Consider the following 13,497-nt stretch of genomic DNA (forward strand, 5'->3'; position numbering starts at 1 on the left):
ATGCAGATGATCTGACCCTGGAGCCATCAAATGACTCAGCCATATTATCCCTGGCTAAAACATCTTGTAGAATAGCCCAGAAGCTACAGGATTATGATTATACAAGTATATTTTCCTACATTTTCTACATTTTTCCCTACATTTCAAATTGACTTACACAAAACTTATGTGACAGCTTAAACCGTTTAAAAAAGATTACTAAATATTCTCTTATTAAGAAGAAATGTTTGGGGCAGCCCGGATGGCTCAGCAGTTTAGCACCTGCCTTCAGCCCAGGGCGTGATCCTGGAGTCCCAGAATTGAGTCCCGCATCAGGCTCCCTGCATGGATCCTGCTTCTCCCTCTGCCTGTGTCTCTGCCTCTCTCCTGTGTGTGTCTTTCATGAATAAATAAATAAAATCTTTAAAAAAAGAAGAAGAAGAAGAAGAAGAAATGTTCAAGTCAAACACTTGGGGGTGCCTGTCTAGCACCATGTGTTGTACCAAGAGCAGGATTTAAGTTAGTACAGGGAGGGCTCTGCTCCTGCTTAAGAAGCTCATGGTGTGTTACAACAGTTCTCAACTGCAGTGTGCTAAAAATTATGAGTTTTCCACAAAGAAGCAAGGCAGAGTATTAATTTATATTTCAAATAAAACCAGTGAGATATAGGTTTATTCATCCCTCTTGCTTGCTTCTGCTATGCTTTTCTGAATAGCAGAGTAATGTATGCTGTCACATGGACCATCCCAGGGCACAACCGTCGAAGTATGTGCACATCGGAATATCATGTTTCATGTCATGAATGGCTCCTTAGATAGTCATTTTTTAAAAGATTTTATTCATTTTATTCATGAGAAATACAGAGGGAGAGAGAGAGAGAGAGAGAGACAGGCAGAGGGAGAAGCATGCAAGGAGCCCGACATGGGACTCGATCCTGGGTCTCCAGGATTGCGCCCTGGGCCAAAGGAAGGCGCCAAACCATTGAGCCACCCAGGGATCCCCCATAGATAGTCATTTGAGAAATAAGCTACACTCTGTGGAGTTTTGGCCCTCATGGTACCTAGCCAAGTATCAGTTACTCTGCTGAGAAAAATATTTTGACGAGGAGTGAAGCATGACAGTGACACTTGGCCAATTCTTGCTAATTTGTAGACAGAGTAGAAAAAAAGAGAGTTTAGAGAGAAGGCCCTTTGTTGAGGCCTGTCAACATTTTATTAGATATTCTACAGACACACATCTCTAATAGCTATGGGATATGAAAGCCACATCCATGATGTTGTTGTACTCTATTACATGCAAAGCCATGGGTCTTGCACTTTGAGTAGTTTTTACCTATGTGTGATCTTGTTATACAATGCACTGGTCATTTGAAAAATATTGATTGAAAGTTATTCATAATATAATAATCAAACATATAATATTCTAAACATTGACATAATATTCATAATATAATAATTAAAAAGGATACTTCTTAATACCACCAATAACTTCAGGAAGCCCTTGAGAAGTATCAGGAAGCTAATAAGCTCATAGGGACAGACACAAGCTTTCTAAAATTATAATTTTTTTTAAGTCAAATGCTATTACTGGCAACAAATACTGTCAATTCTTTTCCTTGAAATGACAGCCTCACTTCATTCATTTCTCAGACTGTGTCAATACCTGTCTGAAAAACTATAGCTTATGTCAGTCTTTATTTTAAATAAAAATAGAGTTCAATAAAAAAAACTACTCATTCAGCTGGTACTCAAACAATAACAAACGTGCTTTGTTTCTGAGATGCACATCATGTGTTAGCAGTGCTTTATGTATAAATGCATTTCCACAGACTAATTCAAACAGAATATCAAAAGGACATGTATAGTATAAGAAAGTCAGTAGTTAAATTAATAATTTTTCCTACTTCATCAAAGAATTCTTAATTAAAGCCTGCTTTTTTCCCCCCTTCAAGTGAGTGGTCATTAAGAATACCACATAAGAGAGGTGTCTGGGTGGCTCAGTCAGTTAAGAATACCACATAAGAACCTCTTAACTCTAGGAAACAAACTAAGAGTTGCTGGAGGGGAGGGGTAAGGGAATGGAGTAACTGAGGGATGGGCAGTAAGGAGGGCACATGATGGAAGGAGCACTGGGTGTTCCATGCAACTGATGAATCACTAAACTCTACCCTGAAATTAATAATACACTATATGTTAATTAAATTGAATTTTAATAAAAAATAAAAAGAATACCACAACAATCAGCACAGTTTGGTGCTACTGCTTTCATCCTACTAAAGTGCCCATAGTTTTTCACACCTTTATTTCCTCATCTCTGGAAATACCAACACAGCAAAAAAAAAAAAAAAAAAAAAGCAAGTGAACACCATAAAATTATCATGAAAATAGTTTTCACCTCTCAGACTCCTTGAAAGTGTCTCCAAGACCCCCGGATGTGTACCAATCAACTTTGGGACCACTGAAGATGAAGGTAAACTGGCAAAGGTTGTACATGGCCCTTAGACATTATGTTATGAATTTCAATACCAGCAATGGATTAAGTACAATGATCTATTTTTAAAGAGCTACATTTAAGAATGTGTTTCTATATTTACTCAGATGTTGTTCAGCTCATTTATTACCCAAAGATTTAGCAGATCTAGAAACAAGTTACAGGCAAAGAGTAACTAATTTGTGTAGTGTAAATGAACGCTAGGGAATTGTTTGCTGTTATTCTAAATGTTACCTGGAATTGTTTCTATTCCTGAAATAACATACTGTCTGTGGTTTATAACCTAACAAGAAGATATCAGCCTCTAGTAGAACACTGCATGTTGCCTTTGACTGAATAGTTTTTTGTGTACTGGAAAGGGCTGGAAGCAACGGGCACAAATAGAACCCAAATCCTAGTTTCTGAATACCATTCCCCACTCACAGGCTCATTGGAGAAATTGTTGGTTCCAGGTCAGGGTAAAGAAAGCACTAGGTAAGCCAAGGTGTAAAGACTAATGGGAATATGCTGAAAGATCACAGGATCCTGATTGAAGCAGCACCAACTAGACAAATTGGGGATAAATGGAGAGTTAAAAATAATAATGACATGGTAATAGTAATTCATGGAAAGAAAGATAAAGGATTCAAGGATGCCTGGGTGGCTCAGTGGTTGAGTTTCTACCTTCGGCTCAGGTCACGATCACGGGACCTGGGAACAAGTCCTGCATTGAGCTCTCCATAGACAGCCTGCTTCTCCCTCCGCCTGTGTCTCTACTTCTCTCTGTGTGTCTCTCATGAATAAATAAATAAAATCTCAAAAAAAAAGAAAGAAAGACAAAGGATTAGGTGAAACCATAGAAATATTCCCCAAAGAGGGGTCCCAAAGGGAGAGAGAAAAAGCTCTTCCTTTTAGAAGAATGCCAACTAATTAACATAAAAGAAATAATATATACAGAAAACTATAATTTTGAACTTAAAAATGTAATAACTGAATAACTGATTCCAGCAAGGTTCTTTAATGAAAGCAAAAACCATTAGGTAAAGTTACTAGAGAACACATTTCTGAAAGAATTGCCCCAACAAACTGCTTATAGTTTATCAGGCAAAAGTTACATTTATGGTGAAGAGACTTAACAGAACAGTCTCAACCACATGATCAAATTTACCATCACCAATAATATGAAAAACAACTTACATGCCACCTCGTGAGGTGAAGTGGGAAATGCATAGCACCACCCATATAATATTCTTCCCAGAATATTCAGTCTCATTCTAACTATGGTGAAACAGTCAAACAAATCCAAATTGTGGGACATTTCACATTAAGGACAAAACCGTGTGGGAGAACCCATCTAAATAAAAGACACATGGCAAACAAAAAAATATATGAAAGTTGAATGGATAAGGGGTTGAAAATCCTAAAAAAAGAATAATTTGTGAACAGTTGGAAAAATTTCAACATAGATTCTATATTAGATAATATTATTGTATCAATGTCATATTTCTTGGATGTGATGATGATGTTATGATTATTTAGGAGAATATATTTTTCATTAGGAAACTCACACTAAAGTGGTTGGGAGCAAAATGTCATCCTACTTCCAAATGATTTAGAAGAGTATTTACATATACATCTGGAGAGAGACAGTAAATATGGAAAATATCAACAATTGACAAATCTGGTGAATAGTACATATATTCACTGTACTATTTTTCTAAATATTTGAAATATGTGAAATTAAAATATTTGGGAGGTGGGAGAGGAAGGATACCACCCTAAGAATACTTTTCTCTCATAAGAGTTCAGAATATAATCCCAACTGATTCAAAGGACTAGAACTCTCTAAGAGCAAAAAGCTATGTGCTTGGCAAACACCTTGCCAGCCTTTAACCATTAAAAAGCAAAGCAACAACAACCAAAAAAAAAAAAAAAGGGCAGGTGGCTGGCAACCCATTCTATGTAATAAAGTCCCGGCCATCTGCCCATAGCAAAAAATAAAAAAATAAAAAATAAATAAAAAGCAAAACAAAAGAAGAAAGTCAACCAATTTCTAATTGACCAGCTGAACAATTTTCATGACTTGAAATTTTCATCACCAGAAAAACAATTTTTCTAAATAAAAGACTGATAGTCCCAGTTAGATGAATTCCCAGTGGCCCTCACCAGTGATCCATTTATTTATGCATAACTGAGGCATCTCCTGAAAAGCTACAGATGCCAGACTTTCTGATGGAGCCTATGAGCGACAAGCCACCTCTCGTTCTCACCTTTATGCTTGGATTCACTTTCTCCTGGAAGGGTGCCTTACTGGCAGTGCTCACTCCATAGGCTATTTGAATAAATGACAAGCATTTAGACAAGCAAGCACACAGAGTAACAAACAGACAAGCACATAAACAAGTGAAATAAAGTAAGAGGGATATGCACAGTGTTACAACTGTGACCCTTAACAGTGTGCAGAAATTCTGGTTCTTGAAGGGGGTATAGAAGTTTGCCAGGGGAAGACCCGTTGGGTTTGGGTTGGAGAGGTAGCTGGCATTACAGGAGAGAGAGGGAAAGGACGGGTGGGTCTGTTTCATTCTTTTGATGGTAGTAGTGGTGGAAAGTGAGTTGGAGCCATCAGTTGCATCTTAAACATGTTGAGTTACCACGCCTTACAAGATACCCTACCACAAGATAAAGGTGGAAGTAAAACAGAACAAAAATACCAGCTATTGTCACATTTGCTCTGGAGGCTAAAATCACACTCTATTGAAAATATCTGATATAGACAAGTCTTGGCAATTCTTGAAACCTTTTAGAAGACTTCACAAAAGTTCGATCCTCTTCCCTTCACACCATAAAACTAAACTCACGATCCTCTGTCTAGTTCCCACCCACAAATTCTGAGAGCAGGATAAAAGGCAATACAGAAACCTAATTGTTTATAGATCTTTCTTATCCTCACTTTTTATACAAAATCATTATGATTCACAACTTTGTAGTCACCTTAGAGACTTAAATAGTAGATGAGGTTCTTAAGCCCCCTTGTGGCGAAAAGCAGTAACAATCTGAGGGGGAGAAAACCATCAGCACACAGATAATATGTATGGTACTTACATTTCAAAAAACAAACAGGTTCACGTTAATTGACAGTTGCCAATCAACAGGTCACATAGAATCCCAATCCTGAAGTTCCCTGAATAGATATGAGATGGGGGTGGCCCTCCAGAACGCTGGCATTAAGTGAGATTGTTGGCCAGTCTGCATTATCTAACTGGAAGAAAGAAAGCACAGCATTCTCCTCTCTGAGGCTTTCCTCAAAGTTGCTGAGAAGAGACAATTTTTAGAAATATACTATTCCTTTTTTTGTCCTCCTCACACTGCTCCAATGAACAATAACATGACCAAAAACCTCATTGTATGGATAGAGTCAGAAGAGTAAATGACCCTAGTATGTGCCTGAATCACAGTAGGCTGTTCTCATTCCCTTTATTCTTATATTTGCTGCCTTCATCCACAAGTTAGATTGGCTTCTAGACCACCGAGGGATCCTACTGACTCAATCTATGAAACTAAGCATATCTGTCTGTCTTGTTATTCTTCGTAGAGTAATACCTTAGGATAAATCCCCATGCCCCCCAAGAAGCCCTTCATATGCCTTCAAAGAGCTTTTGAAATGCTGGGTGCCTTTGGAAAGTCAACATCTTCATCCACTTCTGAGTGGGGTCACTGTCACAGATTATTTCATTAAATCTAATTTGCAAAGTTTAAAATTAATGTGGTATGCAAGTTGTGGCAGGGAGAGAAGGTCAAGAAAGTTCTGCAGAGAGGAATGTAGCCCATAGAGAAGGTGCTACAGGTTGGCCTCCCTGGGAATCAGACTTTAAGATAGACATTAGCCTGAAAGGAGTTTTAGTAGAGAGTTCCTTAAGGATCAACACCTGTACTGGGAAGTTTTTCAGGGAGAGACCCCACAGGGTATCCTGAGACTGGAATTATTTAGCTGCAGGTGGTCCTCCCCTGAGGCCAGGGGATGCTCCTGTCAATCAGTCATTGGGTACAGGCTGACCCAGAAAAGGTAAGAGCATTTCCCTGAAAGAATTGAGAGCTCAGGGCTATCAACTAGCAGCACTCCCTACAGCCAGGGGAATGGAAAGAATAAGTTCTTAATTTCTAAAAGGGGTTTCTGGAAAGTGTATCACAGCATCTCCTACAGTAGAAAGAGCTAAGTGGCATAATCTCCCAACCTCGAACACACTGTCTCTTGAGCCCGAGGTAGAACAGAGGTAAAAAGAACCAAGAGATTACTATTACTATCACTATTACCTGTATTACTATTACAGGTCTTTGAGCACCTGGGAGGCCAACATTCTGTCTTGGTTATACTTACAACCATCCCTACCATGCTCAATGGAAGAATTGGTGTCAAGCCTGGATTCAAATCTTAACCCCACCTTTAGAAATCAGTTGGATTCTATTCTCTGAGTTTCCTCTGATATTTTTGAGGCATGTCCTCCCTCATGACTATTTCCACTTAAACCCCTGGCCACAGTGGTTCATAGTAATTTGACACTAAATATTTTCTTTTTTCCTCTCTGGTTTTATATTTATGCCCAATTCTATTTCAGTTTGCTTTATGTATCTATTAGGTTGAACCACAAAAAGTTGCCAATAACTGACCCATTTTTATGATAATTTCCATGTAAAAATTGTAAATGATAATATAGTGTGGCAAATGCTAAAGTTGAAGTAATATGCAGAATGATGTGTGAAAGACAAAAGAAAATGTTAATTTTCCCTGGGAGAACTGGGAAAGTCTGCAAGAGTGGATGATGTTTGCACTGTGCTTTGCAATGTCTTCCACAGGTAGAAAATAATGGAAAACTCTTAGGGTATTCTAAGAAAAGGGTCAAATACTGAATAATTTGCCCAAAGTCTCATGGCTGGTAGGCAGCTGGCTGCCCAGTTAATGCTCTCCCTTTGCAGTGTTTTATATAAAAGATGTAGGGATCCCTGGGTGGCGCAGCGGTTTGGCGCCTGCCTTTGGCCCAGGGCGCGATCCTGGAGACCCGGGATCGAATCCCACATCAGGCTCCCGGTGCATGGAGCCTGCTTCTTCCTCTGCCTGTGTCTCTGCCTCTCTCTCTCTCTCTCTCTGTGACTATCATAAATAAATTAAAAAATTAAAAAATAAATAAATAAAAATAAAAAATAAAAAAAAAATAAAAGATGTAACATTTAAAAATGGAATATACTATGATGCAATACTTGCTTAGTTCTCCCCCAACATAGAATTTTTTCCTCTTTTTTTTTTTTTCAGTATTCCAAGATGTGCATGTAATGATATTTGTCGGATTTGGCTTCCTCATGACCTTCCTGAAAAAATATGGCTTCAGTAGTGTGGGCATCAATCTACTCATTGCTGCTTTGGGCCTCCAATGGGGCACTTTTGTGCAGGGGACGGTGCACCGCCGCGGACAGACAATTTACATTGGAATCAAAAAGTGAGCATCCCTTATTTTCAACCACTGTGTCTTCAGAGCAGATGTTTCTCTGCTTGGTGTCTTGTCAGTCAGCCTCCGAATTGGCAGGCACACTGTCTCCCTTAGACCACAGAAGATTGTTGGGATCCCAGGATGTGCATCAACACCTTGCTCTACTGAGCTAGGTCATACATCCATGTCTGTATCTCTCTGGTTTGACTCTAAGGACACAAAAAATCCCCTTTCATGGAAAGATTATTCCTTCCATCTCAGCTACAGGGAACAAAAATCCTCCATTAGCTATTTTTCTATATGTCTATATTTACATTTTGAAATGTAAACACTGTAGAAAATAATCCATTTATCAGACTGAAAAAAATAAAGAAAAACCTAAATGAGATCAAGAACAGGTTGATCAAAAAAGGAAATATTGGGGATCCCTGGGTGGCGCAGCGGTTTAGCGCCTGATTTTGGCCCAGGGCGCGATCCTGGAGACCCGGGATCGAATCCCACGTCGGGCTCCCGGTGCATGGAGCCTGCTTCTTCCTCTGCCTATGTCTCTGCCTCTCTCTCTCTCTCTCTCTCTGTGACTATCATAAATAAATAAAAATTTAAAAATATATATAGTTAAAAAAAAAGGAAATGTTGGAGCAGCTAGAGCTTATGGCAGATGGACAAGAGGTAGGGTAAAGAAGTGAGAATGTGTGAAAGGGTACATGGGGTGAACACCTGATGGGGAGCTGTGGGGAGGGGACTTTGCACGCTGGATAAAGTGATGCTGTAATTCATCCCAGCTCACAGTTTTATGTTGGGTGTGCATTATTCTTTTATGTATTCTTTCTTTTTTCCTCAGCATGATAAATGCAGACTTCAGTACAGCCACAGTCCTGATTTCTTTTGGAGCTGTCCTGGGAAAAATAAGTCCAACCCAAATGCTGATCATGACAATGATAGAAATCGTGGTCTTTGCTGGCAATGAATATGTGGTTGCTGAGATATTTCAGGTAAAGATTAGAGGATTTTTACTTCCTAGCTTTGGACATCAGTTCTGGTTATACCTAAAGGATGCCCACTCTACATAGGGACAAACATTGATGAGCATAATAGCATAGCAAGTGTAATTACACTCATCACTTGTTTGAGTGTCTTTGGTAAACCAGGAGTCTTATCAACATTGCCTCATTTCATTGTCACTACCACACTATAACCTGGATATTATGTTGTTACTGTTATACAAATTACAGCTAATGATCACAGATGCTGAATGACTGGTCCAAATCTGGATTCAAGCCTAGATTTTTCTAACTCCATAACTCATTTTATTACATTATATTTCCTATTAATGATCAATATCTATTATATTTCAACTATTACACGACTAGCCTTTACTTTTAAAAAAAAATATATTTTATTTGAGAGAGAGACTAAGAGCATGATAGAAACAGAAGGCAAGCATGGGGTGGAGGGCAGGGAAGGGAAGGGCAGGGGGAGTGAGAGAAGCAGGTGCCCCACTGAGCAGGTAGCCAAGGGACTCCATCCATCCCAGGACCCCAGGATCATGACCTGAGCCAAAGGTGGACACTTAGCCAACTGAATCACCTACGCGCCCCTGACTAGCCCTTTCTAAGACTTTTGTTAAAGTCTAGATCAATTTTTTCCCTAAGGATAATCGATAGAATATTTCCAAGATAGAATATTTCCAATATTTCAATATTTCCCCAGTATTTTGCTCATTTCTATTGAACATTTAATGTCACAGCAAATTCTTTTTAAATTTTTATTTAAATTCCAGTTAGTTAACATACAGTGTAATATTAGTTTCAGGAGAGCAATATAGTGTTCAACACTTCCATTCAACACCTGGTATTCATCACAGCAAGTGCACTCCTTAATCCCCATCACCTATTTCTCCCATCCCCTCACCCACCTCTACTCTCAACATAAAATGTTTTCGAAAATTTTCTAGGTATCATGTGATGGTGATTTTGACTGACAAAATAGCTCATGTCCCTGTATCTATAGAATTTACAGTCCAGTGAGAGAGATAGACATTGAATAGGGAATCATATATCACCCACCCACCAGAGCCACCTGCATGTACATGCACACACAAATACTATTATAAATTGCAATACCTGCTATGAAAAATAAGTAGAGGGGACTATGGGAGAGCATAACTGGAAGACCTAATTTAGATTGTGGAATCAAGGAAGGCCTCTCTGAGGAAGTGACAGTTTAGCTGGATCTGAATGGTACAAAAGAATGTATCAAGTATGAAAATCCTAAGTAAATTAATAAGTTTGTATCATTTTCCTACCTTAATAAGTACACTAGGAACTATGCCTCACATTTGGTACTCCTAACTTTCCCTCTAGTGGCAGACAAATGTAAAAAACTGGATCAAATTCATAGTGTCCTAAGGAGGGACCTAAATATATTGCTTCAAATGAATCTTGGACCTCGGCTGGTTTTCACATCATCACATAACACAATGAAAAAAATAAAATATAGGAAAGACTGGGGATTTTGAAAGCTTCAAGTCTTTGAATTGCAATTAAGTGAGTTTTAGCTGTAATGTCAAATGAATGCAAAAAGCATCTTCCTTTTGAAACAAGCACAGTACATAATATTTCAGTAAGAATTTCCCTAACCTGGAAAAGTAACTTATAATGAATGGAAGGTCACGAATACCTAGCACTTTACAAACATGGCCCCACTAAGTCTCCTCACAACTATATTAGCTGGGTAATATTTCCCACTTTACAGAAGCAGACATCCAGAGAAGCATAGTAATTTACCTAAAGTCACATTGCAAGGAAGTACCTGATAGAGCATTGGAAGTCAGTTCTGCATGTCTCTAAAGTCTGTATGTTTTTTAATTTCACTATCCTGTTTTATTCTTTTTGGCACATCCTTCCTTTCTTTTTAACATTATGAGAAGTGAAACTGAGTCTCACTATGGAGCAATCATTTAACCAATGAAGCAGTCCTTTCATTGACTTTTGCTCCATAGTGGGACTAAGTTTCACCTCTAATAACATGAATGCTTTGCCCCTCAGGCCTCTGACATTGGAGCATCAATGACCATCCATGCTTTTGGGGCCTACTTTGGCTTGGCAGTAGCAGGTGTCCTGTACCGGACAGGCTTGAGAAAGGGTCATGAGAAGGAAGAGTCTGAGTACCACTCAGATTTGTTTGCAATGATCGGTGAGTAGAGATGAACTTGCCTGATTCAGTACCTAAGGCAAACTGCCTCTGCTGGACTGTCTTCCACATCCAGAACTAATTTCCTTTTCTGTGTTTTACTGCAGGGACTCTTTTCCTATGGATGTTTTGGCCCAGCTTTAATTCAGCCATCGCTAAAACTGCCGAGGAACAGTACCTGGCCATCATAAATACATACCTCTCTCTTGTTGCCTGCGTGCTCACAGCCTATGCAATGTCCAGCCTTGTTGGGCACAGAGGCAAGCTCGATATGGTAAGTACATATTAACCACCATGGAAGCTTCGCTAAGTGACACTGGTGGTTGCTTAGATGAGTTGGTCATTTCTGCACCACTGCTGAGCTGCCACAACAAATCACAACACCGCAAACCTCGCAGAATATTTTGAAAATTATGTTCATTTGTTTCTTCATCAAATTTGTATTGTGGCAAATCAAAAAGTGTCCCAAGGAATTTACAGTCTATTAAGGGATATAGTCATGCAAAAATCAAAGATTTGAGCCCTATTTCTTTAATGATAGAGCTGACTGTCTCCAAGGTATTAGAAAATCCTCCTTAGAAACAAAACTTGCCAAGTGTAGAGAAAGAGAATGGGGAGAAGGTGCACGTTAATTCTGTTTTCCTGACTGCAAATATTCCTCTCAAAGAAATGACAACTAAAAGCAACATGACAGGGGATCCCTGGGTGGCGCAGCGGTTCGGCGCCTGCCTTTGGCCCAGGGCGCGATCCTGGAGACCCAGGATCGAATCCCACATCGGGCTCCCGGTGCATGGAGCCTGCTTCTCCCTCTGCCTGTGTCTCTGCCTCTCTCTCTCTCTCTCTCTGTGACTATCATAAATAAATAATAATAAAAAAAAAGCAACATGACATCCTGAATAGGACCTTGGAAAAGAAAAAGGGCATTACTGGGAATGCTGGTAAAAGTCAAATAAGACTTTTACTAGAATTCATTCTATCAATGCTAATTTCCTGGTTCTATGATTGCATAAAATGTTAACATTGGGAAAAACTGGGTCAGGGATATATGGAAACTGCAGGATTTTTACAACTATTACATGTCTAAAGTTATTTCAAACACATTTTTTAAAAACCTCCCCAAGCTGGTCTTTTGAGTTTCTTGCCTATGAAGCAGAGAAATGTCAGTGAAGGAATAATCCACACATCAGCTGCTCTTCTTTTCCAGCCTGAGGGAGGAAAAGGATATTGTAATTTCTTCAAGCATAGCTAAGGACATGGATTTCAATGTACAAATTGCTTAATGAAAGAAAATTGGAAACACAAAAAGAAAAAAATTGTACATGTACAACTCAGTCCTAATTAAAAGTAGGGATGAACTTTTCCCCTCAGGCAGAACAGCCAAAACATGATTCCTGTGAGGAATTCTGGTAAATGGAAATTGGTTACTCTTTCCACTATCTTCAAATGTTCTCAATAATGAAACTTGGGAAAGCTGTTGTCTCTCATGGATAATGTGCACATTTTGGTGTCTCTACATTCCATCTTTAAATATTGGGATATCATGGACTCCACAAAGCACACAGTAGCCACAGACCTCTTTTGGTTCATGAATACCACAAACGCATTCTCCAACTGAAAAAAATAGACATACCACAGTTAGGATAACTGTACATACCCCGGTCTTCCACTACCACTTCTTTGGTTTTCCTCACATCCCTCCCCAAACTGGTCTCACTAACCCAATCACTTAGTCATTACCAAGAACTCCAGCAAGGAAGATATCAAATGTCACCTGCTTGGAAGAAAGGCCTTCTGTCATCTTTTTAAAAAATAATCTATAGCTCTTTGAACTGAAGAATGTGCCATGGGGTCCATGGAACCCTATGTAGATTGCTTCACTGCTTCCGAAGGCTGCCTCATTCAGCTCACTTCATTCGTGTTTCTGTGCTCCACACAGGTTCACATTCAAAATGCAACCTTGGCTGGAGGAGTGGCTGTGGGCACTTGTGCAGACATGAAGATTCACCCCTATGGTTCTTTGATCATTGGGAGCATTGCGGGAATGGTCTCCGTGTTGGGGTTCCGGTTCCTGACCGTAAGTATGACAAGTGCTCTCAAACTTTGAATCTGTACCATCATCTTCAGGCATGCCACCAACAGAGAAAAGCCATGAAAATTCCTTTTATCATCACCCCTCCTTGTTTGAGGATCATTTCCCTTCCTGTCAGAAATACCACTCACATTTCATTGTGTAGTGGTTTCCACTCTTCCTTGACTTCTTTTGTGTAACGGGAAAGAAACTGATAAATTATTAAACAATTACTGTGAATTAAATGTTAAGTACTGGTGTTACTTCCTTAGGACAGTTCCACTAAAGGTTTTATTGTTGGTGATGTTT

At 39.2% G+C, this 13,497-nt stretch overlaps 1 protein-coding gene across 1 annotated transcript in view; it reads left to right on the forward strand.

Annotated features, from left to right (window-relative positions):
* The window catches only part of RHAG (Rh associated glycoprotein), a 41,218-nt gene that overhangs the window by 22,062 nt on the left and 5,659 nt on the right, over positions 1–13,497 (forward strand). The window contains exons 2-6 of the mRNA XM_041747885.1: positions 7,754–7,937; positions 8,770–8,920; positions 10,976–11,123; positions 11,228–11,394; positions 13,057–13,194. Coding sequence (XP_041603819.1) covers positions 7,754–7,937; positions 8,770–8,920; positions 10,976–11,123; positions 11,228–11,394; positions 13,057–13,194 — 788 coding nt within the window. The remainder of the gene's footprint in view (positions 1–7,753; positions 7,938–8,769; positions 8,921–10,975; positions 11,124–11,227; positions 11,395–13,056; positions 13,195–13,497) is intronic.

The sequence above is a fragment of the Vulpes lagopus genome, chromosome 1 (genome assembly GCF_018345385.1).
Source record: "Vulpes lagopus strain Blue_001 chromosome 1, ASM1834538v1, whole genome shotgun sequence".
In the NCBI taxonomy this organism is placed as follows: domain Eukaryota; kingdom Metazoa; phylum Chordata; class Mammalia; order Carnivora; family Canidae; genus Vulpes; species Vulpes lagopus.